Genomic DNA, 23,309 nt, shown 5'->3' with positions numbered 1-23,309 from the left:
ATTGTGTGGCCTATATAGGTCTTCTTTTGGGATTTCCGCCAATTTGATGTATTATTAATAAATGTCTATCAGAGACACAGAAGAAACGGCATATTCTTCGATATACATGTATGCATCAACTTTATTTAGAAGTCTGACACATTATTCAAAGAGTTTGAAGTCTGACACATTATTCAAAGAGTTTGAAACTAAAAGTTTGGCACAATTTATAAGATTCATTTATTTCACAGATATCATAAAATATGTGTACACCTTGTACGGAAAGTAAAAAAATCACAAATGGATAAATTAAGTATGATATGAAATGTAAAGGAAAAGTATATGTGTTAATTAGATATCACAATTATAATTGATATCTTTTCAGAAAAAAAATAATTATGGTCAAAAGGGGAGCTTCCATTATCAAGATGTTTATCAATACTTGTAGTACGAAAACATGCAATCAGCCAATAACTCCAGGGATTGATATTCCGTGGCTGGAGTGAATGTAGGAGTAAGTTTTATTCATGCTGATGAAGGTAGAACCGCTGTCCAGAGATACGCTGAACTTCACGTGCATGGGGTCAAGATGAGGTCCGTGGGAGGCTCGGACGGGTGACGGACAATCAATGCTGTGATCATACACCAGCGTTCCTTTCGTTGTCGTGGTTCCAAATCGACAGTAGATGGTTCTACAAATTGCCATATTGAAATGCCTTCCGAACACTTTCACGATGTTTCCGCCAGTCAAAGGACCCTCTTGAGGAAATATAGATTCGATGATCGGGTTCGTTTTATTAAAAGTTAGACTGCATGCTTCCTGTTTTGTGTTTGTTATGAAAAGATTGTAGGAGTTTTGCCACTTGGTGATTGCGGCCGGTTTCTCGGAGTCTAACAGAGAACTATACTGGAGAGAATTCGTTGCTAGGTGGCGCATGTCAGCAAGCGTCAAATCCCATCCCATGACTGCTTCGTACCAGTCCACCGTGAATTCATCGTATCCAAATGTGGACGGGTCATCTGCTCCCAAAACAACGGGTATGCCGTACCGGATGTAGGTAATAGCCGGGTGGTGGCGCTGATCGGGAACAAATCCCAGCATTTGGTTACTCACTGGATTGGCCTCCACGGCAATTTTCTTCTGCTTGAGCTGCTCCATTAGAAAGGGGTGGCTCAGAAAACCTATCCCATGCCCAACTCTCTTGGCTCCCAACAGAATTGCATCGTACGTATTTTCTATCGTTGCAACCGGGTCTGTCACGTGAGTCGACGTCATGTATTCTGCTGGCCAGTTAGTTTCCGCGGTGTGGAAAAAGTAGGGCAGGGACTCGTTTCGAACCTCTAACTCCGCAAAGTCTCTAAGGTAGAATAGAATAGAAAAGCCGAGATCCTCTTGCGCTACCATGTCAAATCCAGCAACAAGATGGGGATATTGCTTATGAAGTGTGAGTGCTTTCTCTGCATCGTTCTTCAAAGAGGTTTTGCTTGTTCGTCTGTAAGAGTTTACAATTCGTTTATATCCAATAAAAGATGGGTTCTTCTGTTGAAATTGATTTAAAACATCTTCCACCATATGAAGCTCTTTCTCGCCTAGATCATTGTCTACGTAATGCTTGCCATGCGCACTGGTGTAGTTTGGATCGGAGTCTAAAAAGTAGAGTTTATTAGAGGCAGAGGTCTTTGTTTCAAAGTACTGTACATTTTCGTCTATTGCTGACTGAAACATTGCTTCCATGTGGAACCTGGATATATTGATTTGGTTTACTATGGCTGATCCTATAGTACTGAACAAAGGATCGAGTGTCTTCCATCTTAGGCTACTGATGGTTGGTGCGTTGAGGGCCGCATCGTCAACGACGCCAAGAAATGTGGAGTGTTCGATTATGACGTCCTTCGTGTATTTGGGGTTGTCCTTGACCTTCATCCATCCAATTGGTGGATTGAGATAAAAATTAAACCGCCATTTGTTGGGTTCCGGCGACTCTCTGACGTAGAAGTTGTCCAATAAGTAAGGGTTTTTATAAATGAAGTCCAGGATGGTGGATTTACTCACAACGTGGTCTGTGCAAAACAAGTATTTAAATACATCATAACGTATTTGACAATTCTGTGGATGCGTTAATTCAGAAAAACATTACTGTATTTTCCATTTCATAATGTAAATAAATTAAGAGACTCAACAAAAAAATGCGATGAAAAAAATGACAATAACAAACTGTCAACCATCTCGGTAATCCATAAAACGAAATACAAATTCAAAGCAGAGCAACATGGACCTCTAAAAAGATTGAGGTACATTGCAGATCAAGTGACAGTATACATATTTCAACAAATATTAGCTTCTGAATTTCCTTATTAGGAAATTAAATGTATGTAATGTAAATTATTAGGATTAAATCATAAGACGGCAAACATTTTAAAATATTGTCTGTAAGAAGTAATCTTGACCTCAATATATTTGATACCCTAGGGTCACGCCACACCATGAGAAATGATCTAAAGTGTATTTGCAAAAACAAAAGCATATACTATAGATCAGAGCCATCCATAAAAAATGTACTTTTAGGACAACACTTAAAGTCTTTTATTAGACCAAAGAATGTTCCAAGAAGAAACTTCAATATTTAAAGAGTAACATTGTCAGGGGACTATACAATTTCAACATTACGTACTGTGGTGAAGATGAAGATTGCCTCCCTTTGGAAACTTCTTCAGAACACGATAAATCTCCGAGGCTTTGATGTCGGAGAGGTGGAGTTTTATAGGACGTGCGGGGTAAAAGTCGTCCTTAGTCTTCTGAAATTCCATCCATTTCAGATATTCCAGGTAATTCTGGACGATCTGTTCGTTCTGTTTAAAAATAAAGGAGCAAAATGGCCATGATAACCTTTACTCACCACGACATCTGATATGGAAACGGCAGAGTAACTCGAAAACTATTTTGTGACTAGCATAAAACAATTGCCATCAATGCAACGTGTATCTTACATTTTCTTTCATGAATCTTTTGAGTTTTGTTTGTATGCTTTCCGGGGAGGGTCTTAAAATTAACCTTGTTGACAAACTATTGCGCTTATTTCAAAGATTTTTTGATTTTTAACTTCATTGTGAATGATCCTTCATATTTGAAACTTGCTTTGTAGAAATCAATTATTAACCAATTGTCGTCTTGTCAAGTACAAGATCTCTGAGAAATTCATGTTTATTTGCTAGTGCCATCCACCTGACTTACCTCAGTGTAATCAGTCCGGTACCCCGCGAAATCTCTCTCCTGTTGATGAAGCTTCTCTCGATTAACAGAATAACTGTATTCAAATTTTCCAATCGCATCATTTGTGACAAATCCTAATGATGTCACTAATAATAAAGCAGAGACTAAAAGTGGAACCGCCATTTCTGCACGTCTCAAAACGATGTCAACTTATGACTAAATACCGGGGTCGTTCAGGGTGAATCAGGCCAAGGAGTATCGTCTTATTTTACGGGGGATGTGTCCCTCTGGTAAGGACAACATCTTGCTTGGAGATCTAAAACTGTCGAATAACTTGTCTGTTTTGGTTTAAATTTATTTTGTTGATGAAAAAAATAAATGGAATGTCTGAAGGCGATAACTGCATTAAAAATAACGACTACCTCAAATACTCTTAGATATGGGTATGTGATGGTACAATTCTCCTTCCCAAGTCTCTAATGCACGTATTAGGCATATCAGTCAAGTTTTTTAAACTGCTTATTTAAAATTTTTGATGAAATATAAAGAAAAACATACCGCAGTGTTTCATTGAAATTTTACTGCGGGATGCCGATAAGTTGTTCAGTTTATCGTAGGGAGGGCCCAAAACATACCTGAAATCCTCCGAGAATTCTATATGGTGGTGAAATCTTTATAACTGATGAGGATTGTCTTTTTTCAACGATGAATAGAAAGCCAAAATTGATATCTAACAGTATTATAGCAAACAACTCTATAAGATACATTCAGCACTTCGGAAAATAGTTTCCATTACTAGTACTTGTTAATGTGCATTGTGTAGGGGACACTTATCGGGGCTCATAATTAATGCACATTTCACTTCTACTAAACAATACCAAAAACCTTCAAAATTCAGTCTTTCGTTGAAATAAAGAAACATATATATTATGGGGCATTCTTTGTAAATCTAAACCATTTACGAACCTGACATGGATACCTTTTACATTTTGCCAAATAAAAACCAAACAAACAAAAAATAAAATTGCACCAAAAAAATGCAAAGATGGAATGGAATCGATGATTAAAGACTTAGATTGGCTACTTATTCAAAATGCTAAATACCAACTGTAAACAAAATGCATTGATCTCGAAACCTCTTTTACGTAGATTATATGTAGCAAAACATTAAATAAGGGATTCGTTTTGAAATGCCTAAAACAGAGCAAAACTTACTTAAAGCTACAGTTTGAAAATAGATATGTTAGTATTTTGAAGATTTAAAAGCAATGACTTACAATAATTAGATAATGAAATTTTAGCCCTCTTGAAGATTAAACTAACAGTTAATAAGTTTTAAGAAAATTGTTATTGGCCTCAGCAAGTAAATTTTAAATGAAAACATAGGTAGCTTGATTTCCATAGCTTTTTAATTTCCTTCACTAATACTGATGCATGTATAATGCATTTCAGTTGTTGTATTCTGTGTAGGTAACAATACTAACGAGATATACGACAAAAATTAGTCATTGTACATAATGCGCGTGGTATGGTAATTTAAAAAGTTAAACACAGAATTTTTTCGGATTAGAAGAAGATCAAAGCCTGTTATAAATCGACATTTTAAAACTTATAAACACTACAATAATTATTTTTAAAAACGAGCTAAAAATCATATACTAGTAACTATGTGTATGGTGTAATAATCAAACAAAGAATAAAAGAAATAGACGTTTAACCATATATAAAAACTAAGGCATTAAAACTATGTTTGTTAACGGAAATATCATCCGACAACACCAGATATGGGTATTCCATTACCAGAGTGAATAAAGGAGTAAGTTTTATTCGTGATGATGAAGGTAGAACCGCTGTCCAGAGATACGCTGAACTTCACGTGCATGGGGTCGAGATGAGGTCCATGGGAGGCTCGGACGGGTGACGGACAATCAATGCTGTGATCGTACACCAGCGTTCCTTTCGTTGTCGTGGTTCCAAATCGGCAGTAGATAGTTCTACAAATCGCCATATTGAAATGTCTTCCGAACACTTTCACGATGTTTCCGCCGGTCAAGGGACCCTCTTGAGGAAATATAGATTCGATGATCGGGTTTGTTTTATTGAAAGTCAGGCTACATGCTTCCTGTTTTGTGTTTGTTAAGAAAAGATTGTAGGAGTTTTGCCACTTGGTGATTGCGGCCGGTTTCTCGGAGTCTAACAGAGAACTATACTGGAGAGAATTCGTTGCCAGGTGGCGCATATCAGCAAGCGTCAAATCCCATCCCATGACTGCTTCGTACCAATCCACTGTGAATTCATCGTATCCAAATGTGGCGGGGTCATCTGCCCCTAAAACAACGGGTATGCCGTACCGGATGTACGTAATAGCCGGGTGGTGGCGCTGATCGGGAACAAATCCCAGCATTTGGTTACTCACTGGATTGGCCTCCACGGCAATTTTCTTCTGCTTTAGCTGCTCCATTAGAAAGGGGTGGCTCAGAAAACCTATCCCATGCCCAACTCTCTTGGCTCCCAACAGAATTGCATCGTACGTATTTTCTATCGTTGCAACCGGGTCTGTCACGTGAGTCGACGTCATGTATTCTGCTGGCCAGTTAGTTTCCGCGGTGTGGAAAAAGTAGGGCAGGGACTCGTTCCGAACCTCTAACTCCGCAAAGTCTCTGAGGTAAAATAGTAGAGAAAAGCCGAGATCCTCTTGCGCTACCATGTCAAATCCAGCAACAAGATTAGGATATTGCTTATGAAGTGTGAGTGCTTTCTCTGCATCTTTCTTCATTAAAGTGAGACTTGTTCGTCTGTAAGAGTTTACAATTCGTTTATATCCAATAAATGATGGGTTCTTCTGTTGAAATTGATTTAAAACATCTTCCACCATATGAAGCTCTTCCTCGCCTAGATCATTGTCTACATAATGCTTGCCATGTTTATTCGCGAATCTAGGATCAGAATCTAATAAATAGATTTTATTGTACGCAGGAGACTTTGTCTCAAAATACTGTACATTTTCGTCTATTGCTGACTGAAACATTGCTTCCATGTGAAACCTGGAAACGTTAATTTGGTTCACTATGGCTGATCCTAAGGTGCTAAAGAGTGGATTCATTTCTTTCCATCTTAAGCCACTGATGGTTGGTGAACTAAGTGCCTTGTCATCAATAACACCAAGAAATGTGGAGTGTTCGATTATGACGTCCTTCGTGTATTTGGGGTTGTCCTTGACCTTCACCCATCCAGTTGGAGGATTGAGATAAAAATTAAAACGCCATTTGTTAGGTTCCGGCGATTCTCTGACGTAGAAGTTGTCCAATAAGTAAGGGTTTTTATAAATGAAGTCCAGGATGGTGGATTTACTCACCACGTGGTCTGTGCAAAACAATCAGATATTAGTATATAAAACAATAGATAATTATATAAAACAATAGATAATTATATAAAACAATAGATAATTATATAAAACAATAGATAATTATATAAAACAATAGATAATTATATAATTAGTATATAAAACAGTAGATAATTATATAATTAGTATATAAAACAATAGATAATTATATAAAACAATAGATAATTATATAATTAGTATATAAAACAATAGATAATTATATAATTAGTATATAAAACAGTAGATAATTATATAATTAGTATATAAAACAATAGATAATTATATAAAACAATAGATAATTATATAATTAGTATATAAAACAGTAGATAATTATATAAAAACGTGTTTGACAATTCTGTGGACGCGTTAATTTATAATAACATTACTGTTATTTACAATATTGGTCTGGATATTGGTAAAAACAATTGTTTGATTATACAGAACAGTTGGATTCTTGCTAATTATAAGTACAATGAACTTGTTGGATATTTTACAGTACTGTATATAACACATCGCATGTCCTGGCATTAGGGCATGCGATCATTCTGTTACATTAAAAGTTTAAAATTTATCAATTTAAACTTTACTATAACACCATGTAGATAAACTTATTTATTTTGTTTCGGCTTCAAGTTAATCCTGTCTTTGTTACAGGTCTTCTTTGTGGAAATGCGAGTAATTGTTGTAACACCTTCTTTGGCTTAGCTATTACAGTGTCAAGCATCAAAGAAATTTTGCCAAAATTGGGCGTTAACCTTTTTATCATAAGTTATCTGACTGGCCAAGTCCGTAGAGTGACCGCGTTGGTAAGTGATTTTTACGAAATGACTTTCCAACTTGCGGCTCATCATAATAAACCTCTTTTGATTATTTTTACGGATTTTGATTTTGATTCTTCAGGTATTGTGAACGCGAGTATCTCAAATAGCCACAAATCAGCCGAGCAATTCCCCAAACATCACAACGGTGAAAACCATAGTGTGATAATTCTATCAAGTTTATTTTTGACACTTTGTCAATAAAATAAACCTCTAAATGAGCTATACAGTCAAACCCTGAAAGATGTACGGACATGCAGTGACCTTTTGTTTGAATGAATGAAAGTCAATTGCTACGCAAGTATATCTTTTAAGAAAAAAGATGTTTCAATGGTAAAGTTATAAAAGGAAAAATAAAAAACGGCTGCATTTTCTGAGGACTTAACACTCATCACAAAAAGAGTTCAAGTTACGTACTGTGGTGAAGATGAAGATTGCCTCCCTTTGGAAACTTCTTCAGAACACGGTATATTTCCGAGGCTTTGATGTCGGAGAGGTGGAGTTTTATAGGACGTGCGGGGTAAAAGTCGTCCTTAGTCTTCTGAAATTCCATCCATTTAAGATACTCCAGGTAATTCTGGACGATCTGTTCATCCTGTCGAGAAATACGAAGTTTGAAACAACATATCCAATTTAGGTGCTTGATAATCTCTACAAATGTCAGTGTTTTTTGGGGATAAAATTATCTGACGTAACATTATAGTTAGTCTGTTACCCTGAACCATTACACTACCATAGTAAGTCTAATATCATGAACTACCTCAATATAGTTTTTCTCGTACCCTGATCATGACCTACCTCACTATAGTTTATCTGTTACCCTGCCCTACCTCAATATAGTTTTTCTCGTACCCTGCCCTACCTCAATAAAGTTTTTCTCGTACCCTGACCTACCTCAATATAGTTTTTCTCGTACCCTGACCTACCTCAATATAGTTTTTCTTGTAATCTGACCTACCTCACAATAATTTATCTGTTACCCTGCCCTACCTCAATATAGTTAGTTTGGTACCCTGACCTACCTCCCTAAAGTTACACTGGTACCGTGACCTACCTCACTACAACTAGTCTGGTACCCTGCCCTACCTCTCTATAGTTTGCCTGGTACCCTGACCAACCTCCCTAACTATGTTTGCCAAGTACCTTAAAATTTTAATGTAACACTGTTGTTAGTCTGGAACCCTTTCATGTACCAACCTCACAATATTGAGTCTAGCTGGTACCCTTACTTACGTCACAATGGTTTGTCTGGTACCCTAAACTATTCTACAGTTAGTCAGTCTGATATTCTAAATAACCTCCGTTTCGTTTGACAAAATTCTGACTTACCTCAGTGTAATCAGTCGGGTAACCCGCGAAATCTCTCTCCTGTTGATGAACCTTCTCTCGATTAACAGAATAATTGTATTCATATTTTCCAATCGCATCATTTGTGACAAATCCTAATGATGTCACTAATAATAAAGCAGAGAGTAAAAGAGGAACCGCCATATCGAACTCTAAAAACGGTTACAACGTTTTGATACCGTGTGTTGTAAATGGAGCAATTGGTATCGTCTTATTTCATTGGGGTTCTGTCTCCCCCGGTAAAAACAACAAAATGCATGGTGATCCAAAACTGCAGAACACCTTGTAGATTCTCTTGTTTCGATTACGTTAAAATCATACTTTTTAAACAGCTGTTGTTTGGGGAAAAAAGATTACAGAACCTAAAATAATACAAGTTAAAATGCTGAAACTGATACACATGTATATCGACTGTTTGTAGCTAATAATATTGAACAGTCACTTGATATAGTAGATGTCCTTATTTGCAATTGTATAGACTCAAAAATCTACAAAATTTGAGAAGTATACTATACAATTCTATAAAATCACAAGTCATAAATCGTGAATCCTGACCACAAACAACGGTATAAAAACGACACCGGCAAACGGCTAGGTGTCCACAGCTAGGCTTTAACTTCTCGCCTTCTCTTCTAAAACTATGCCAATTTCGATAAATGTATCGTTGCAATTTGTTTTTACAGAAATCAAGAAGACAAACATACTCGCACCTTCCGTATGTATACACTGTATAATTTACATGCATGTTGATATGTTTATATTATGTTAAAGTTTCTTGTGCTTTGTGTACTTCTTTGTGTCATGTAATTTATGTTAATTTATCAAATGCAATTTTGTAACGAACGCACATGACATACTTTATATTCGTTGTTTTGTATATGTACATTATGTGCACGTGTGTTTTGAATATACTGATTTTGGTTTGGATCCTGATGTTGGATGACTTCCAGATGTTCCATAGGTTTGCAAAGTTGGCGCGAGCTTTTGTTATCCTGTATCGGACGTCTACGGTAGAGTCTCCATTGGCTGTGATCTTGCTGCCATGGTATACGAAATCATTGACTTCTTCTGTTCTGTTGTTGTTAGCTGTGCCTTTGCTATCTTTCTTTGAATTAATCTTCATTAATTTTGTTTCCTTAACATTTATATTAAGTCCAATTTGTCTGCTGTATTTGACTCTGTCATCAATTTTACTTTGGATATCCTTATGTCGATGTGTTAGTAAAACGGTGTCATCTGCAAAGTCAAGATCTTCAAGTGACTGTTATAATGTCCAGGACATTCCTCTGTCGGCCTGTCTGGTGGTGGTTTTCATAAGCCAATATATGCACAAAGATTAAAGAGCAGCGGTGAGAACATGTATCCTTGTCGCACCCCTGTTTGGATTGGGAAGCTGTATGACAGTTCTGTGCCGTAGATCACATTTGCATAGAAGTCCTCATGGAGCATTTGTAATATAAAGATGATCTTGTTGGTGATACCATAATGCATGAGGATCATCTTTAATACTGGACGGTGTATGTACTGTCAAATTAAATGCTTTGGCAAAGTCAATGAAATTGGCATACAGATGGGTGTCCCATTCATTGCATTGTTCTAAAATTTGCCTTAAGGAACATATTTCATCTGCATATGATTTTCCTTTTCTGAATCCAGCTTGTTCTTTACAAAGAAATGGGTCTATCACTGAAGCCATTCTGTTTAGGATGACTGTGTTGGGAACGCTGCTGGTAACTGACAGCAGCATAATTTCTCCCATTTTGGTCGATCCCAGGGGCTTTCCCGTTCTTAAAAAGTTAAATGGCCTGTTTTACTTCTTCGACTATCGGTACCTCTGTATCGATGTTAAGGGTGTCTACAACTTCACCTATTTTAGCAACTGTTGTTGAACATTCCTGGTTAAGTACTCTTCCAAAATGATTTTTCCAACAGGTAAACTCTTCTTCTATACCGGAAGCCACTTTTCCATCTTGTGTTCGCACTAATGTATATGTGCTGGATCATTAACTCGAAGTTCTCTCTCTCTCTCTCTCTCTCTCTCTCTCTCTCTCTCTCTCTCTCTCTCTCTCTCTCTCTCTCTCTCTGATGTTGGTTGATAATTGTCAAAATATCTCTTAGTTGGCAATGATGCAAAGTTTGTTTAATTGTTGCTGCGCTCGCCACAACGATATCACCGTATTTTAACATGAACTGATAAACATGAAATCAGAATATATGTGCTTACATATATATACATACAGCGATTAAAAAGACGTCCATGTTTCAGATTTAGATAATGAACAAAAACCTTTTTGGTTACTCAATATTAAAGACAAGGAAATTTTTAGTTTTGTGGGCAAATATTCATGATAACATGCAATAATGAATATAGTACTCCTTTTAACTGAAATGATACAATATTGTTTGTCATTACTATAAATATTATACTTTAACAAATTTTATACTATTCATTGGCATGTCTTTTTCTTAGAATTATAACAATGTCATACTTGTCTGTTCTGGACTCTGAAATTAGAAATGTTTTATTTAATTCGAGCTTGAAATACGTTTACGTGACAATTTTTTTCTCATCGGGTTCGGCCTACCTTAAATTACTTTTCAAAGTCGCCAACCGACCTCCATTGCCAGAAGTTGAAAACGCATATAAAAATGTCGTTTATTAAAGAGTAAGTAAAGAATATGTAAAAGGAGAATTCGATTCCATAAATTTGTATGGGATAGAGCCAGATAGAAAAAAGGGAAACTTAGTTTGGTAATTCAAAACAGGAAATAAATTGAAAGATTGCATATCGAAAACACTTAAAATACCTTTCCTGTGAATTTATTTTTCATTTATTCGGTTTGTAACCTTTTTTGTGAGCTTAGTGAATGATACCGTTTCTGTTTTCAACTTTCAAGCAATTAAGTGGTTTCTTCCAGCTGCTGGCATGCTCCATTTTTATCTATTTCTGTACATGGGGATCAAGTTTGCAACATGTTTTCAATTTCAAAACCAATTTTGTCCTGTGTCTTTTATCTGACATTTTAACTTTATTATTTATTAATCTTTGTTTGCCTTTTTAATAAGCTGATTGTTTTAGTACAACATGTGCGTGATAGTCTGTATTGAGCTGGGTTTGAGGTGTTCTTGCTTTAGAATTGTGCGATATGTTATATGTTGCTCAGCTTTTTCCATTAAATCAAAAATGCTCTGAATAATTAAAAAAGTGAAAGTTGATGCAAATAGGCTTTCGAATAGAAATAAAATGCCTTTGTTTTCTTTTAAAACATTATTTTTCATGAACTGACTAATTGATTCATAGACAAGTAACAATAGAAATCTTCTTGTCATACATGTACTGGTAACTGTTAATTTTCTTGCCCTAACTAATACTATACATTAAAATTAATAGGTACATGCACAATCTCTTGATTTAGCTAAAATGCTTAATTTAGCTATATACCTGGTAGCTTGATAAAGCTATTCATTCACAGTTTGTTGTGTAAGACTAAGGAAAAGACAAATGTTGCAAGTTTGTGATGACTCATATTTAGACTCATATTTGTTCATGGGGCCATTCAAACTGCAAGCAAATCCAGTTTCTTTTAAACACTTTTGAGCAAAAGATACAATGTTATTGTTTGGCCAATTGTACTTCACATTGTGTGCAATAAGGAGTGGACAAGTATGATTTCTTCACATTGTGTAGAAGTATTACCAGCCTTCTTATCAGTAATGCCCCAAACTTTCAGAACTTTGTATGATGTCAAGTTAGACTATTCATTCCTGCTGAGAAAATTACAAATTTAAGAAAAGGGATTTAATAGCTTAATTTGTTAATCAAAAGATTGTACCAGACCTGTTTCATCCAACAAAAGTCTATATAAAATCTTTTACAAGTACGTCAAATAAATTCTTATTCTTGGTTTTTTCATACATGTATACTTATATGCTTTTAATTCTTGTAGAAGATTGAATTTAGAAATAGTAAATGTAATGCATACTTTCAATTGATATGATTTTGATAGCAGTCTTCATCATATAACATGAAAAGTTTGTTGTCAAACTTTTACACACAGATTTCAAAAAGCTTTTAGAATGACAGTTTTGCAAATGTATGGATAGAATGTCAACAATACCAGATAAACTGAATGGAATTTTTAGATGTTTGCAGTAACTGCTGTATATTTGTGTATTGTGTATTTATTTTACTTTTTTTTCATTATACTGCTATAAAGCACATGGTAACAAACTATTTTTACATACATAGTTGTTTAAGCACAACTAGAATGCTTTTTCCATTTAATGAACTTTTTTATTTGTTGCAGATTTTCTGGCAAATATCCGGAGCATACACACAAAAATGATCCCAAAGCTGAAGAATTATTATCTACAGCCAAATTTGATGCTCGATTTCAAATGTGCAACCAGGACAAGTATGTAGCAATTATTTCTCAGACTTTTTTGCTTAAACAAATGTTGTTCCTATTCAGGTAGCAAAAAACAGATTCAGATGAAGTACTTCTCCTTATTTTTGTAAAATTGAAAATATAGATTGCTCTTTTTGAAGAGTTGTGTGTATTGCTGCTGAATTACATGAAATTTTTTTAATGATATTCATTAGAGAGGTGTTTGGCCTAAAGAAGCTAGATTGAATTTATTTTTGGGCTCATTTTGTAAATTTTAAAACACCCTAAACTTTAGGTTTTGAGATGGGACTTTATTTTTATTATGTATACAATTATCGGTACATCAAATAAACTGCCTTTCTATTGATTTTAAGTTTGAGGCATTTGCCTATTACACTCTTTAACTTATCAGGCCAATGTAAATTTGTGTTTTTCAGGGCATGCTGGCAGAACTATGTAGATTATTTTAGATGTATAAAGAAGAAGGGGGAAGATTATGAACCATGCAACTGGTTTAAAAAACAGTACCAAGCACTTTGTCCAGGCTTTTGGGTAAGTAGTAAACTAATGTAAACCAACTTTTATTCACAACAGCTTTATTTTGCAATTAACCAGAAATAAACTGGTTTGTGGTGACCTATTTTCGCAAATATAGATTATCTGGAAAAGGAATACCAGATACATTTTAGTAATGGTTCAAAGGTGACAAGAGTCTTGCAGACTTCGCAAAATATTCTTTGCACACGAATAGATGTTGGTTTACAGTATTCATTAATTGATATGTTCAACTCTCATTAGCATGCAATTATCTATGGTCTTGCAGTAATTGTGGAAATAAAACTTTTATTTGCCATGTTATGGTATGTTCACATGCATAACATGATTATCATGTTTTTGTTGCGTAAGTTAATTTAACAACAAAATACGTTGTTTGTTGTTACATGCAGGTATTAAGGTAGCAAGCTTTGCAATGATTGCTGGGTACCTTCATAGCCCAAATGAAACACTGAACAAAGCATTTAATCATTTGTCATTTATCTCTGAATCCTTCTTCAAATATCCATGAAAAGTTATTGGAAATATGTAATTTATTATTATTTTCCATCAGCATGGTAAAGTTAATTCTTTTTATACTTGTATAGATATGAAAAAGAAAAATATCTTTTGATGCAAAATTAGGTAGGCAGAGATGAGACATTTATACTGCTTGTGATAGGAGGGGGGGGGGGGGGGGGGGGGTTATAGGTGATGCAGATGAACAAATCATCATTTACATGTACATGTATTATCATATAAATTGGCAAATAAATTCAGGTCCATATTATATCCAATATTGATGAAACTTCAAAGTGTTTTAAATTAAGATTATTAAAATTTCTCTGGCCGTTGACAATGTCTACATGAAGTGATTACATAATGTCAAAACTAACCAAAATAAATTTCCTGGAGATAACGGGCAATTAACATTTTGAAATGCAAAGGAATGGTAATTAATGAATTTAATATGTTGTATTAGATAGCTAGCAAATAACCTATCCCAACATTTCTGCAAGAAATTTTTTTTAAAGACCTGTCTCTAATTCTAGGAGATTTAACGTACTTGGATTAGAATATTGAAACTTGTATTTCAAACTTTCTCTGTGACGATTTCTCAAAACCCAGATCGGAAAATCAGGACTATATTGGATGTTTTAGATTATTTCATCCCTATGTATACTATATAGACATCATTGTCACAGGCCAAAGAAATTTCAAAACACTTGTTACTAAGCTTCTATGTAGTTCACTATAATAAGATGCTAGTAGTCCTTTTAAAAGCCGGTCAAAAGGCATGGGGGGGGGGGGGAGAGACGTTTCTTGCAGAATTACAGAGTATTCAAGTTATTCTCTTTTTTTTAAAAAAAGCACACAATTTAAGGCTTCACAGTTTTCAAATAAATTTACACTGCGTCCCATCATGACAACATTCTCTTTTTTTACAGACGGAGAGATGGGATGAACAACGTGAAGCAGGAGCATTCCCGGCCAAGATTTAATTGTGATCAATTATGTGACATTTTAGTTAATAAGTTACCATCTCAGGATTTTTTAATTAACTAGTTTGTTCCGAGATGTAAAGATGTGATTCAAGAATTTCAAACTTTACCAATAAAGAATTCTGAATACTGAATCCTTTATCACTTTTCAAAGCATGACAGAAGACAAATAGTTTGTTGAAGAGAAATTTTATATTAAACCAAGAGAGATGAGGATTGATGCTGAACCAGAAGTGCATTACATTTTGCTCAAATGAACAGGTCCCACCCTCACCAACTTTACTCTCGTCAATATTAGGCCTCAAATCTGAGTACTGAACTCTTTATGCATTTTTTCTGAAAGAATTTGAGTACGAACCATTATAACAAGACCTTGGACTTTTGGTTGGACGTAGCTGCATTTTTATTGCGTAAAAACAAGTTAAAAATGACGCGGTTATAAGCGAAATATGCACCGTTTGCTTAGTCTTGCCTCAAAAGACAGACCAATCTTGTTGATTTCAAAGAGCAGTGGCTGAGTGGCCAGCTATGAAATAGACAGGCCTACGTCACATTGCTGTATGACACAACTACCCAAAGTCCAAGCTCTTGTTAAAAAGGTTCTATTAACCACATTGAGGGATTTGAAAATGGTGGTGACAGTGGGGCCAGTGCTCATTAAATTTCCTGTGTAATATAACTAGGACAGGACCCGCTCTGTGGGTACCCTATAGTAATCAGTCTGTCTTTCTGTCCTTCTCACCGTCCCAGATCACTTGTCCAGAGCCTATTTTCTCTCCCCTTGGCCCAATCTGGCTCATACTTCACCAACAGAGTGCCTTTGGGTAACGAGTGTGTGGTGACCTTTAACCTTGTTTATAGGTCTAATGTTAAGGTTAGCAGAATTATATATAAAGTCCTTGTACAGGGCATATCTTCTCTCCCCTTGGTCCAGTCTGGCTCATACTTCACTCACAAAGTGTCTAAGGTTAAGGGTGTGCAGTGACTTTAAATAGAGTTTGTAGCTCAAGGTCATTGAACCCGGAAAAAAATTCTTTTTTCAAAGCATATATACTTTCCATTTGTCTCTACTTGGCTCATACTTCACATTAACAGAGCTTTTGAGTAAAGGATGTGTTGTGACCTTGAACCAGTTTTCAAGGTCAAATGTGAAGGTCATAGCAAAATTTATATTAAAAATCCTTGTCTGGAGCATATCTTCACTCCCTTTGCCCTAATCTGGTCCATACTTCACCCACATAATGCCTTTGATCAAAGGATATGTAGCGACCTTGAATGATTGATGTTTGTAGGTCAAATGTTAAGGTCATATCGGATCACACAAAAATCCTCTTTAAAGATCATATATAATATACTCTTCATTTAGCCCTATTTGGCTTATACTTTACTTAAACAGATCTTTTGGTTAATGGCGTGCAGTTACTGAACTTTTCAGTTTTAGACTGTTAATTATTTTCGATTTGCTTAATCTTGCTCAGATTGAACAAAAATGCCTGTATGTAAGGTTAATGAGATTGAATTAGAAGTTCTATGCCAGCTGAAAAATTTCTAAGATATAGGTAAAGGTTGAAGCAAAATTCTCTAAGATTCTTTTCATCCAGTTGTCCTTTATTTAAGCGGGCCCTTTGAGGTCACCATCTCAATGTTTTCTAGTTATTTTCGCAAAGATATTTCCGGTAGTATTTAATCCATAAATTCCTTTTCTGTTGATTTACCTTGCTCATATTAAACCTTTCTGTTGGCTAAATCTTGCTCAGATTAATCCAAAAGAATGTTTGTAAGTAAGGAGTATGAAATAAGTGTGGAATTTATAGTTCTATGCCATTGGCATGAACTGAAATTTTTTTAACCCATACATGTAGGTTAGGGTCAAATCATTTCCATAATTAAAGCATTGTCTTTTTAGATGGTCCCCACCTCAAAGATGTTGAGTTATTTGTGTGCAATGTGTAATGACCGACAGTAGGTTGACTAAATTTTGTGAATTATTGTGCAAACACTTTCAGTATCCAAATTGAGGTTCTTTACATTCATTCTTTAAAGACATCATTACTGCTCATTTCAATCAGCATTTATTGAGTAAGAGTGAAAGTATCAGTCACTGCATGCAACAGAAAACATAGGTTGAAAGTATATTTATTGTGAAGATCACATTTGGTAGAGTCGTAAGACTCACAGATATGTATATACAACCATATACCGTAACAAAAGTATCACATTCAGCAACTATGCTGAAAATAACAGCCTGAGCACAGAATTAATACATTACTATGGACGGAAGATTCACTTACACTCGGTTCATTCACACACAAATAAGTTAAAGCTTTCAGACCTTCTTCACACTTGGACAAATTGTCTGTTGACTTTACAAGTCTCCAGACAGGTACCAATGCCAGAAAAGAGAGATATTAAAAATTTAAAAAAAATGTGACTGGCAGAGGAGAAACACAGTACATAACCTACCTCTTACATGCCTCAATAAAAAGTGTACTGCAACATTATGTATTGAGTATCTATAAATCGCCCTTCCTCATCTAACAATATCAATACACAGTTATCCCTATAGTGACATTTTCACTATACTATACATCAATTCTGTATGCAAATCATTTTAATAATAAATGATTTACTGAATTTATTAAGTCTAACTAACATTAAAGAAATAATAGCACATAAACAATGTTTTATTTCATAACTTGCAATAAACAACCATAATTCCCTATCCATGTATCAGCACCATTGATAACGTAAAAGAACCACTGGAACACATGATTGATGTGCCAAAGATTGGATGCAATATTTCCAAACACATGTACATAAACCTATTTATAACATCATGTGTCTGCGCCTGGTATTTACTTGTATCTATAATCCATTTAGCACTATCAGCTAATTGTGTACAACTTGTGTACACAGAACTATCAGCTGTCATTGTGTATCAAGTATGAAGGTATGGCATATGAGCAAAATGACCAAAATTCTTTTTATGCAAAACATCTATAACTTTCTTGTTTCTGTGTATTAGTAGATTGAAGGGCAGAGTAATCTCCCATAAAATCTACAATTTGTAAACTCCACTGACCTTACATTTATGCAAATTAACTATGTCTTTGAAAAAAAAGATTCACACAGATCAAATGGATTGGTTTCCATGAAGGAAAAAACCCAACATTTCCTCATACTTTTATAATGTATATGTGTCTGTATTTTTAGCGTATTTTCTGTGTTTTTCTTTTAATGACTGGCTGGTGGTTGTATTTATGAAAATACTGGAGTCATCAGCTCTGCATGTCTGTCAGTATTCCTTTTGCCTATTATTCATGTTGACAAGCCAGTTTATTCCATCAAAGGCTGATGTAGTGTACAATTCTGCCTATTCCAATTGTTGTTGTTGACAGCTCCGATCATTCCACCAGTTGTTGACGAACTGCCTATTCTGTCTGTTGCTTTGTTGAGAGTTCTACCCAGTACATCTGCCATTACTGGTATGATGTTGACAGCTCTACCCAGTCCTCCTCCTGTCTGCTCTGTCCTCTCCTTTAATACTCCCTATCTTCTGTACTTGTGGGCCACAACACTGGTCTTTGGTCTCAGCTCTATGTAACAACAAAAACGAATACTAGTAATCAATGCTCCAAAATAAGGTACAGTTAAACAAACAAGAGGCCCATGGGCCACATCGCTCACCTGAGGAACAATAGGTATGATAAAATCAGCTCAATGGAGTCATAATACAAACTATCTGGACAATATACAATAATTCATGTCAATCCTGTATAAATAAAATCCATTTTCCCCTGGATATTCTTATGTTTATAATCATTAGTCCCTTTTCTAACAGGATGATTTTATAGTCATATCATGTGTTGAGTATTGCAGTTCTCAAAAAGATCCCTAACAATAGTTTATATATGGGATGTAAACGTACAGTAAACTCTCAACCTTCTCGTGAGGCCAAAGAATTGTCCTGGGGCCAAAGTCTTAACAATTATAAAGAATCATCTGGCTGATTAGTTTCTGAGAAGATTTTTAAAGATTTACCCTATAAATTCCTTTGTTAAACTTTGACCCCCCCCCCCCCCATTGTGGCCCCACCCTACCCCTGGGGATCATTATTTTCACAACTTTGAATCTACACTACCTGAGGATGCTTTCACACAAGTTCCAGCTTTCCTGGCTGATTAGTTTCTGAGAAGAAGATTTTTAAAGATGACTCTGTTTATTCCTATGTAAAACATCGACCTCCCATTGTGGCCCAAACCTACCCCCAGGGGTCATGCTTTTCACAAATTTGAATCTACACTAACTGAGGATGCTTCCACACATGTTTTAGCTTTCCTGGCTAATTAGTTTCTGAGAAGAAGATTTTTAAAGATTTACTGTATATAATCATATGTTTAACTTCAATCCCCCATTGTGGCCCCAACCTACCCCCAGGGGTCATGATTTTCACAACTTTGAATCTTCACTACCTGAGGATGCTTCCACACAAGTTCCAGCTTTGCCTTCGAATTAGTTACCGAGAAGAAGATTTTAAAAGATTTACTGTATATATTCCTATGTTAAACTTCGATCCCCCATAGTGGCCCAACCCTACCCCGGGGGTCATGATTTTTACAACTTTGAATTTACACTACCTGAGGATGCATCCACACAAGTGTCAGCTTTCCTGGCTGATTAGTTTCTGAGAAGAAGATTTTTAAAGATTAACTGTGTATATTCCTATGTAAAACGTCGATCTCCCATTGTGGCCCAAACCTACCCCCGGGGGTCATGATTTTCACAAATTTGAATCTTCACTACATAAGGATGCATCCACACAAGTGTCAGCTTTCCTGGCCAATTAGTTTCTGAGAAGAAGATTTTTAAAGATTTACTTTTTATATTCATATGTTAAACTTCGACCCTCCATTGTGGCCCCACCCTATCCCCAGGGGTCATGATTTTCACATCTTTGAATCTACACTACCTGAGGATGCTTCCACACAAGTTTCAGCTTTCCTGGCCAATTAGTTTCTGAGAAGAGGATTTCTAAAGATTTACTCTATTCATTTGTTAAACTTCGACCCCCCCATTGTGGCCCCATTCTCAGGTGAGCTAAAAAGGTTAAGTTTACAATTCAATAAGTTGGTTTCCGGAAGAACAGATTTTGAAAATTTTCGTAATAAATATTGACAATTTTTTTTACTTTTTAAAGCGCTAAGCATAGCTCAGTCCTTTATTGTCGTTAGACTTCAACTTCCGGTGCATCGAATAACCGCCCCCTCTAAGCAAAAGTATACATCATTTAAACTGGTTAGGGAACCAGTTTCAGGGGTTTATGCACATAACTGCACGGGCTATTGTGAATCTAATTTACAGGTTATTGTGAAATTAATGTACAGGGCTTACATACATCATTGCAGGGAATGTCATGCAGTGATGAGGAAATATAGTGCGTATACAGAAGCTGAAATGCTATATACATATATCTGTTATATACATACAGAAGCTAGCTGGGTTAGCGCTTTTCAGTACTATCAGTACTTTGATTTAATCTTTAGCATTTTAAGATCTGTGTACAAACATAGAATTGTTAGCAAATCTCTGTATCTTGCTTATAATTCGAAGCAAACACTCAAAAATGGTTAGTAAATAGAAATTGTTAACAATTAAACACAAGAAACATGCACTACATGTATAACAAATAAAGAACACAATTTATTTTTTCGAAATGAATCATTTATATACATGTATATACCTACATATTTCCGTAAGCGATATCAAACTCTATTTAAACTGAATAAACTAGAGAAAATGCCGAGCATCTCAACAAAAACCTATTGCATTAATCTACCATTACGCAAAAAATAATGCCGAATTACCGATAGAATGAATTGTATTTCAGTACTCCTACATCAGATTTTGCTTAATTTGCGCAGGTAAACAGTTAACGTAACTGTTTGATTTACCGAAGTCTCTGTTTGATTTGATACGTAAAAATCACGAAATACAGACGACAGTTTCCAGGTTACAAAGCATAAATAATGAAAACGAAACGAAAATCAGAATTAACAATTAAGCTAACATCAACGTCATGTGTGAAAACTGTCAACGCATTGAAATATTTAGCCTCAATTTACTTCACAAAATCGGCACCAATATATTTTTCATGTTTCAAAAATTTCCCTTCATACGCGAACTGTTGCACAACAAGCAAATTCATCATAGTCAGATCGACCCTTTTTCGTATAATGTCATGGCTGCTTTAAACAAAGAACCTCGTTTTAGAAGTATGGAATACGAGTCTTGGTAAAATGGGTAAGCAAAACCGGGCCGTGGCAAAATAAAAGCCGGGGCAGATCGGCAATCGTCAATTCCAAATACGCATTATTTTGCAGCAATATTTACAGCAAATACAAATATACTGGTCCATCAAATATCCTGAAATTTTAATGAGATTGGCAGATTAATAACTGCTTATCTTTTGTTTTGCCCAGGCCAAGTCTTGTCTACCCATTTTACCGGATGCCGAATCCGAGGCTATTAAACTGATTGAAACACGCCTTTCCTTTATTATTATTTTCGTAATAACTCAGATTTGAAAAAGAATTAGACCTTAATTTTTGCAATTTATATTTTCCTTCCCATAAGGATAATTTATGCTAAACTACGTTGAATTGGAATCAGTAGTTCTTGAGAAGAAGATTTTTAAAAATGCACCCCCCTTTTTCTACAGTATCAAGGTTTTCTCCGCTTTGAATACAGATCGGACTTTTATTTCTGCAATTTATATTCGCCCTCCCATAAGGATGCTTTGTGCCAAATTTGGTTGAAATTGGATAAGCGGTTTTAGAGAAGAAGTTCAAAATGTAAAAAGTTTACAGACGGACAGACAGACGGACGGACAGACGGACGGACGGACGGACGGACGACGGACAAAAAGTGATCAGAATAGCTCACTTGAGCTTTCAGCTCAGGTGAGCTAAAAAGAGAATGTAATATCAATAATCAAGATTGATTGCTTTCATGCTCATCAGAGCCTATTTCCTGCATCACAATGTTGGTCAATTCTGTCCTACCTTGATTGACTGGTTTGCCCTGCTGGGCCTTCTTGGGGTCACTATACTGGCCCACTACGATCTTATCATTGGTCAGTTGGATGTCCTGCTCTCCCGCCTGGTTACTGTTACATAAACAATATAACACTTTCTTTTAAAACTGAAGTATAGAAACTACTTAATAATATATGTACTTAATAATGCAATATTTACACATAGGAAGCTTAAGATGGTCCTTTAAAATGCATTGAAATCATCAATAAATGTAAGGTTTTGCCCCCAGACTCTGACCAAACTCAGAAACATGGAAAGGACATTGTATTGTCATTCATACTTTTAACTTGTGTATTTGACAGAGATAACAATGCTTACACAACCATCTCTCAATTGAACATACTGAAATTGATATTCAAAATGGACTAGAGGTTGAAGATATATGTCTTTTGTTTTTTGGGGGCAAAGTTATCATTGATTTGATAAGGTCTATTTCAACTGCTGTAGTATTTCCCCCTTTATCAACTATGTTGATGAATTAACATTGAGAAAGACAAAGACCTGATGATGGAGTGTTTCTCCTTTCTGATGATGTCTTTGTTGTCTGTGAAGAGGATGGTGTGGTAGCTCTGGGGAGTGTCACAGTTGGGCACAATTCCCTTTGCCCCTGCCCTCACTGGTTGTAACATCCCGTTATACACCAGAAGGTCATCCACCAGTAACTGAAAATCAGGACAAAATAACACTAAATTTTTTCTGAAATAAAAGTTAACAAAATTTTTGAAATTTTCATGAAGTACTTGAATTCCTTGCCACGATAACTAATTTTTTTTTTCTAAAGAAATATACTTATGTTTATAAATTGGACATTTGATAATTTTCAAAGAATTCCTTGCATCAGATTCTGGTATTGTAAATAATGATAAAGACAATGTAGACTGCCTGCTAAAGACTTACTGCAATGTCTTTAGCTCCCCTATTGGCTGTCTTGCTGTAGTTCCAAATCTTGATCATGGACACTGCTGTAGGTTGGTCAAATATCACATACACCCGGTTCAACTGAAACATTTTTTTTCAAAGAAAAATGTCAATTTTGAATTTTATCACAATGCT

The 23,309-nt window shown here is 35.6% G+C and overlaps 4 protein-coding genes across 8 annotated transcripts in view; 1 reads left to right on the top strand and 3 right to left on the bottom strand.

Annotated features, from left to right (window-relative positions):
• Window positions 1–201: 201 nt before the first annotated feature.
• Window positions 202–3,461, bottom strand: LOC128167827 (adenosine deaminase AGSA-like). Its single transcript, XM_052833752.1, has 3 exons — window positions 3,212–3,461; window positions 2,652–2,829; window positions 202–2,040 (listed from the first exon to the last, which is right to left on the bottom strand). Exons 1-3 carry the CDS (start codon window positions 3,371–3,373, stop codon window positions 443–445), a joined length of 1,938 nt encoding a protein of 645 aa, XP_052689712.1. The 5' UTR covers window positions 3,374–3,461; the 3' UTR covers window positions 202–442.
• A 1,116-nt stretch (window positions 3,462–4,577) lies between these two features.
• On the bottom strand, window positions 4,578–9,018 carry LOC128167828 (adenosine deaminase 2-like). The gene is made up of 3 exons (XM_052833753.1): window positions 8,720–9,018; window positions 7,808–7,985; window positions 4,578–6,553 (listed from the first exon to the last, which is right to left on the bottom strand). The coding sequence occupies exons 1-3, from the start codon at window positions 8,879–8,881 to the stop codon at window positions 4,956–4,958; spliced, it is 1,938 nt and encodes a 645-aa protein (XP_052689713.1). The 5' UTR covers window positions 8,882–9,018; the 3' UTR covers window positions 4,578–4,955.
• A 2,267-nt stretch (window positions 9,019–11,285) lies between these two features.
• LOC128164520 (uncharacterized) lies at window positions 11,286–15,296 on the top strand. Its single transcript, XM_052828424.1, has 4 exons — window positions 11,286–11,403; window positions 13,046–13,153; window positions 13,564–13,678; window positions 15,109–15,296. The coding sequence occupies exons 1-4, from the start codon at window positions 11,387–11,389 to the stop codon at window positions 15,160–15,162; spliced, it is 294 nt and encodes a 97-aa protein (XP_052684384.1). The 5' UTR covers window positions 11,286–11,386; the 3' UTR covers window positions 15,163–15,296.
• A 1,990-nt stretch (window positions 15,297–17,286) lies between these two features.
• The window catches only part of LOC128164526 (katanin-interacting protein-like), a 37,916-nt gene continuing 31,893 nt past the window's right edge, over window positions 17,287–23,309 (bottom strand). For all 5 annotated transcript variants that reach the window (XM_052828430.1, XM_052828431.1, XM_052828434.1 and 2 more), the window contains 4 exons: window positions 23,154–23,255; window positions 22,758–22,918; window positions 22,224–22,327; window positions 17,287–18,758 (listed from right to left, as the gene is read on the bottom strand). In XM_052828430.1, coding sequence (XP_052684390.1) covers window positions 18,712–18,758; window positions 22,224–22,327; window positions 22,758–22,918; window positions 23,154–23,255 — 414 coding nt within the window. In that variant the 3' untranslated portion in view covers window positions 17,287–18,711. The remainder of the gene's footprint in view (window positions 18,759–22,223; window positions 22,328–22,757; window positions 22,919–23,153; window positions 23,256–23,309) is intronic.

The sequence above is a fragment of the Crassostrea angulata genome, chromosome 10 (genome assembly GCF_025612915.1).
Source record: "Crassostrea angulata isolate pt1a10 chromosome 10, ASM2561291v2, whole genome shotgun sequence".
Taxonomy (NCBI): domain Eukaryota; kingdom Metazoa; phylum Mollusca; class Bivalvia; order Ostreida; family Ostreidae; genus Magallana; species Magallana angulata.
This window is presented reverse-complemented; position numbering and strand designations above follow the sequence as displayed.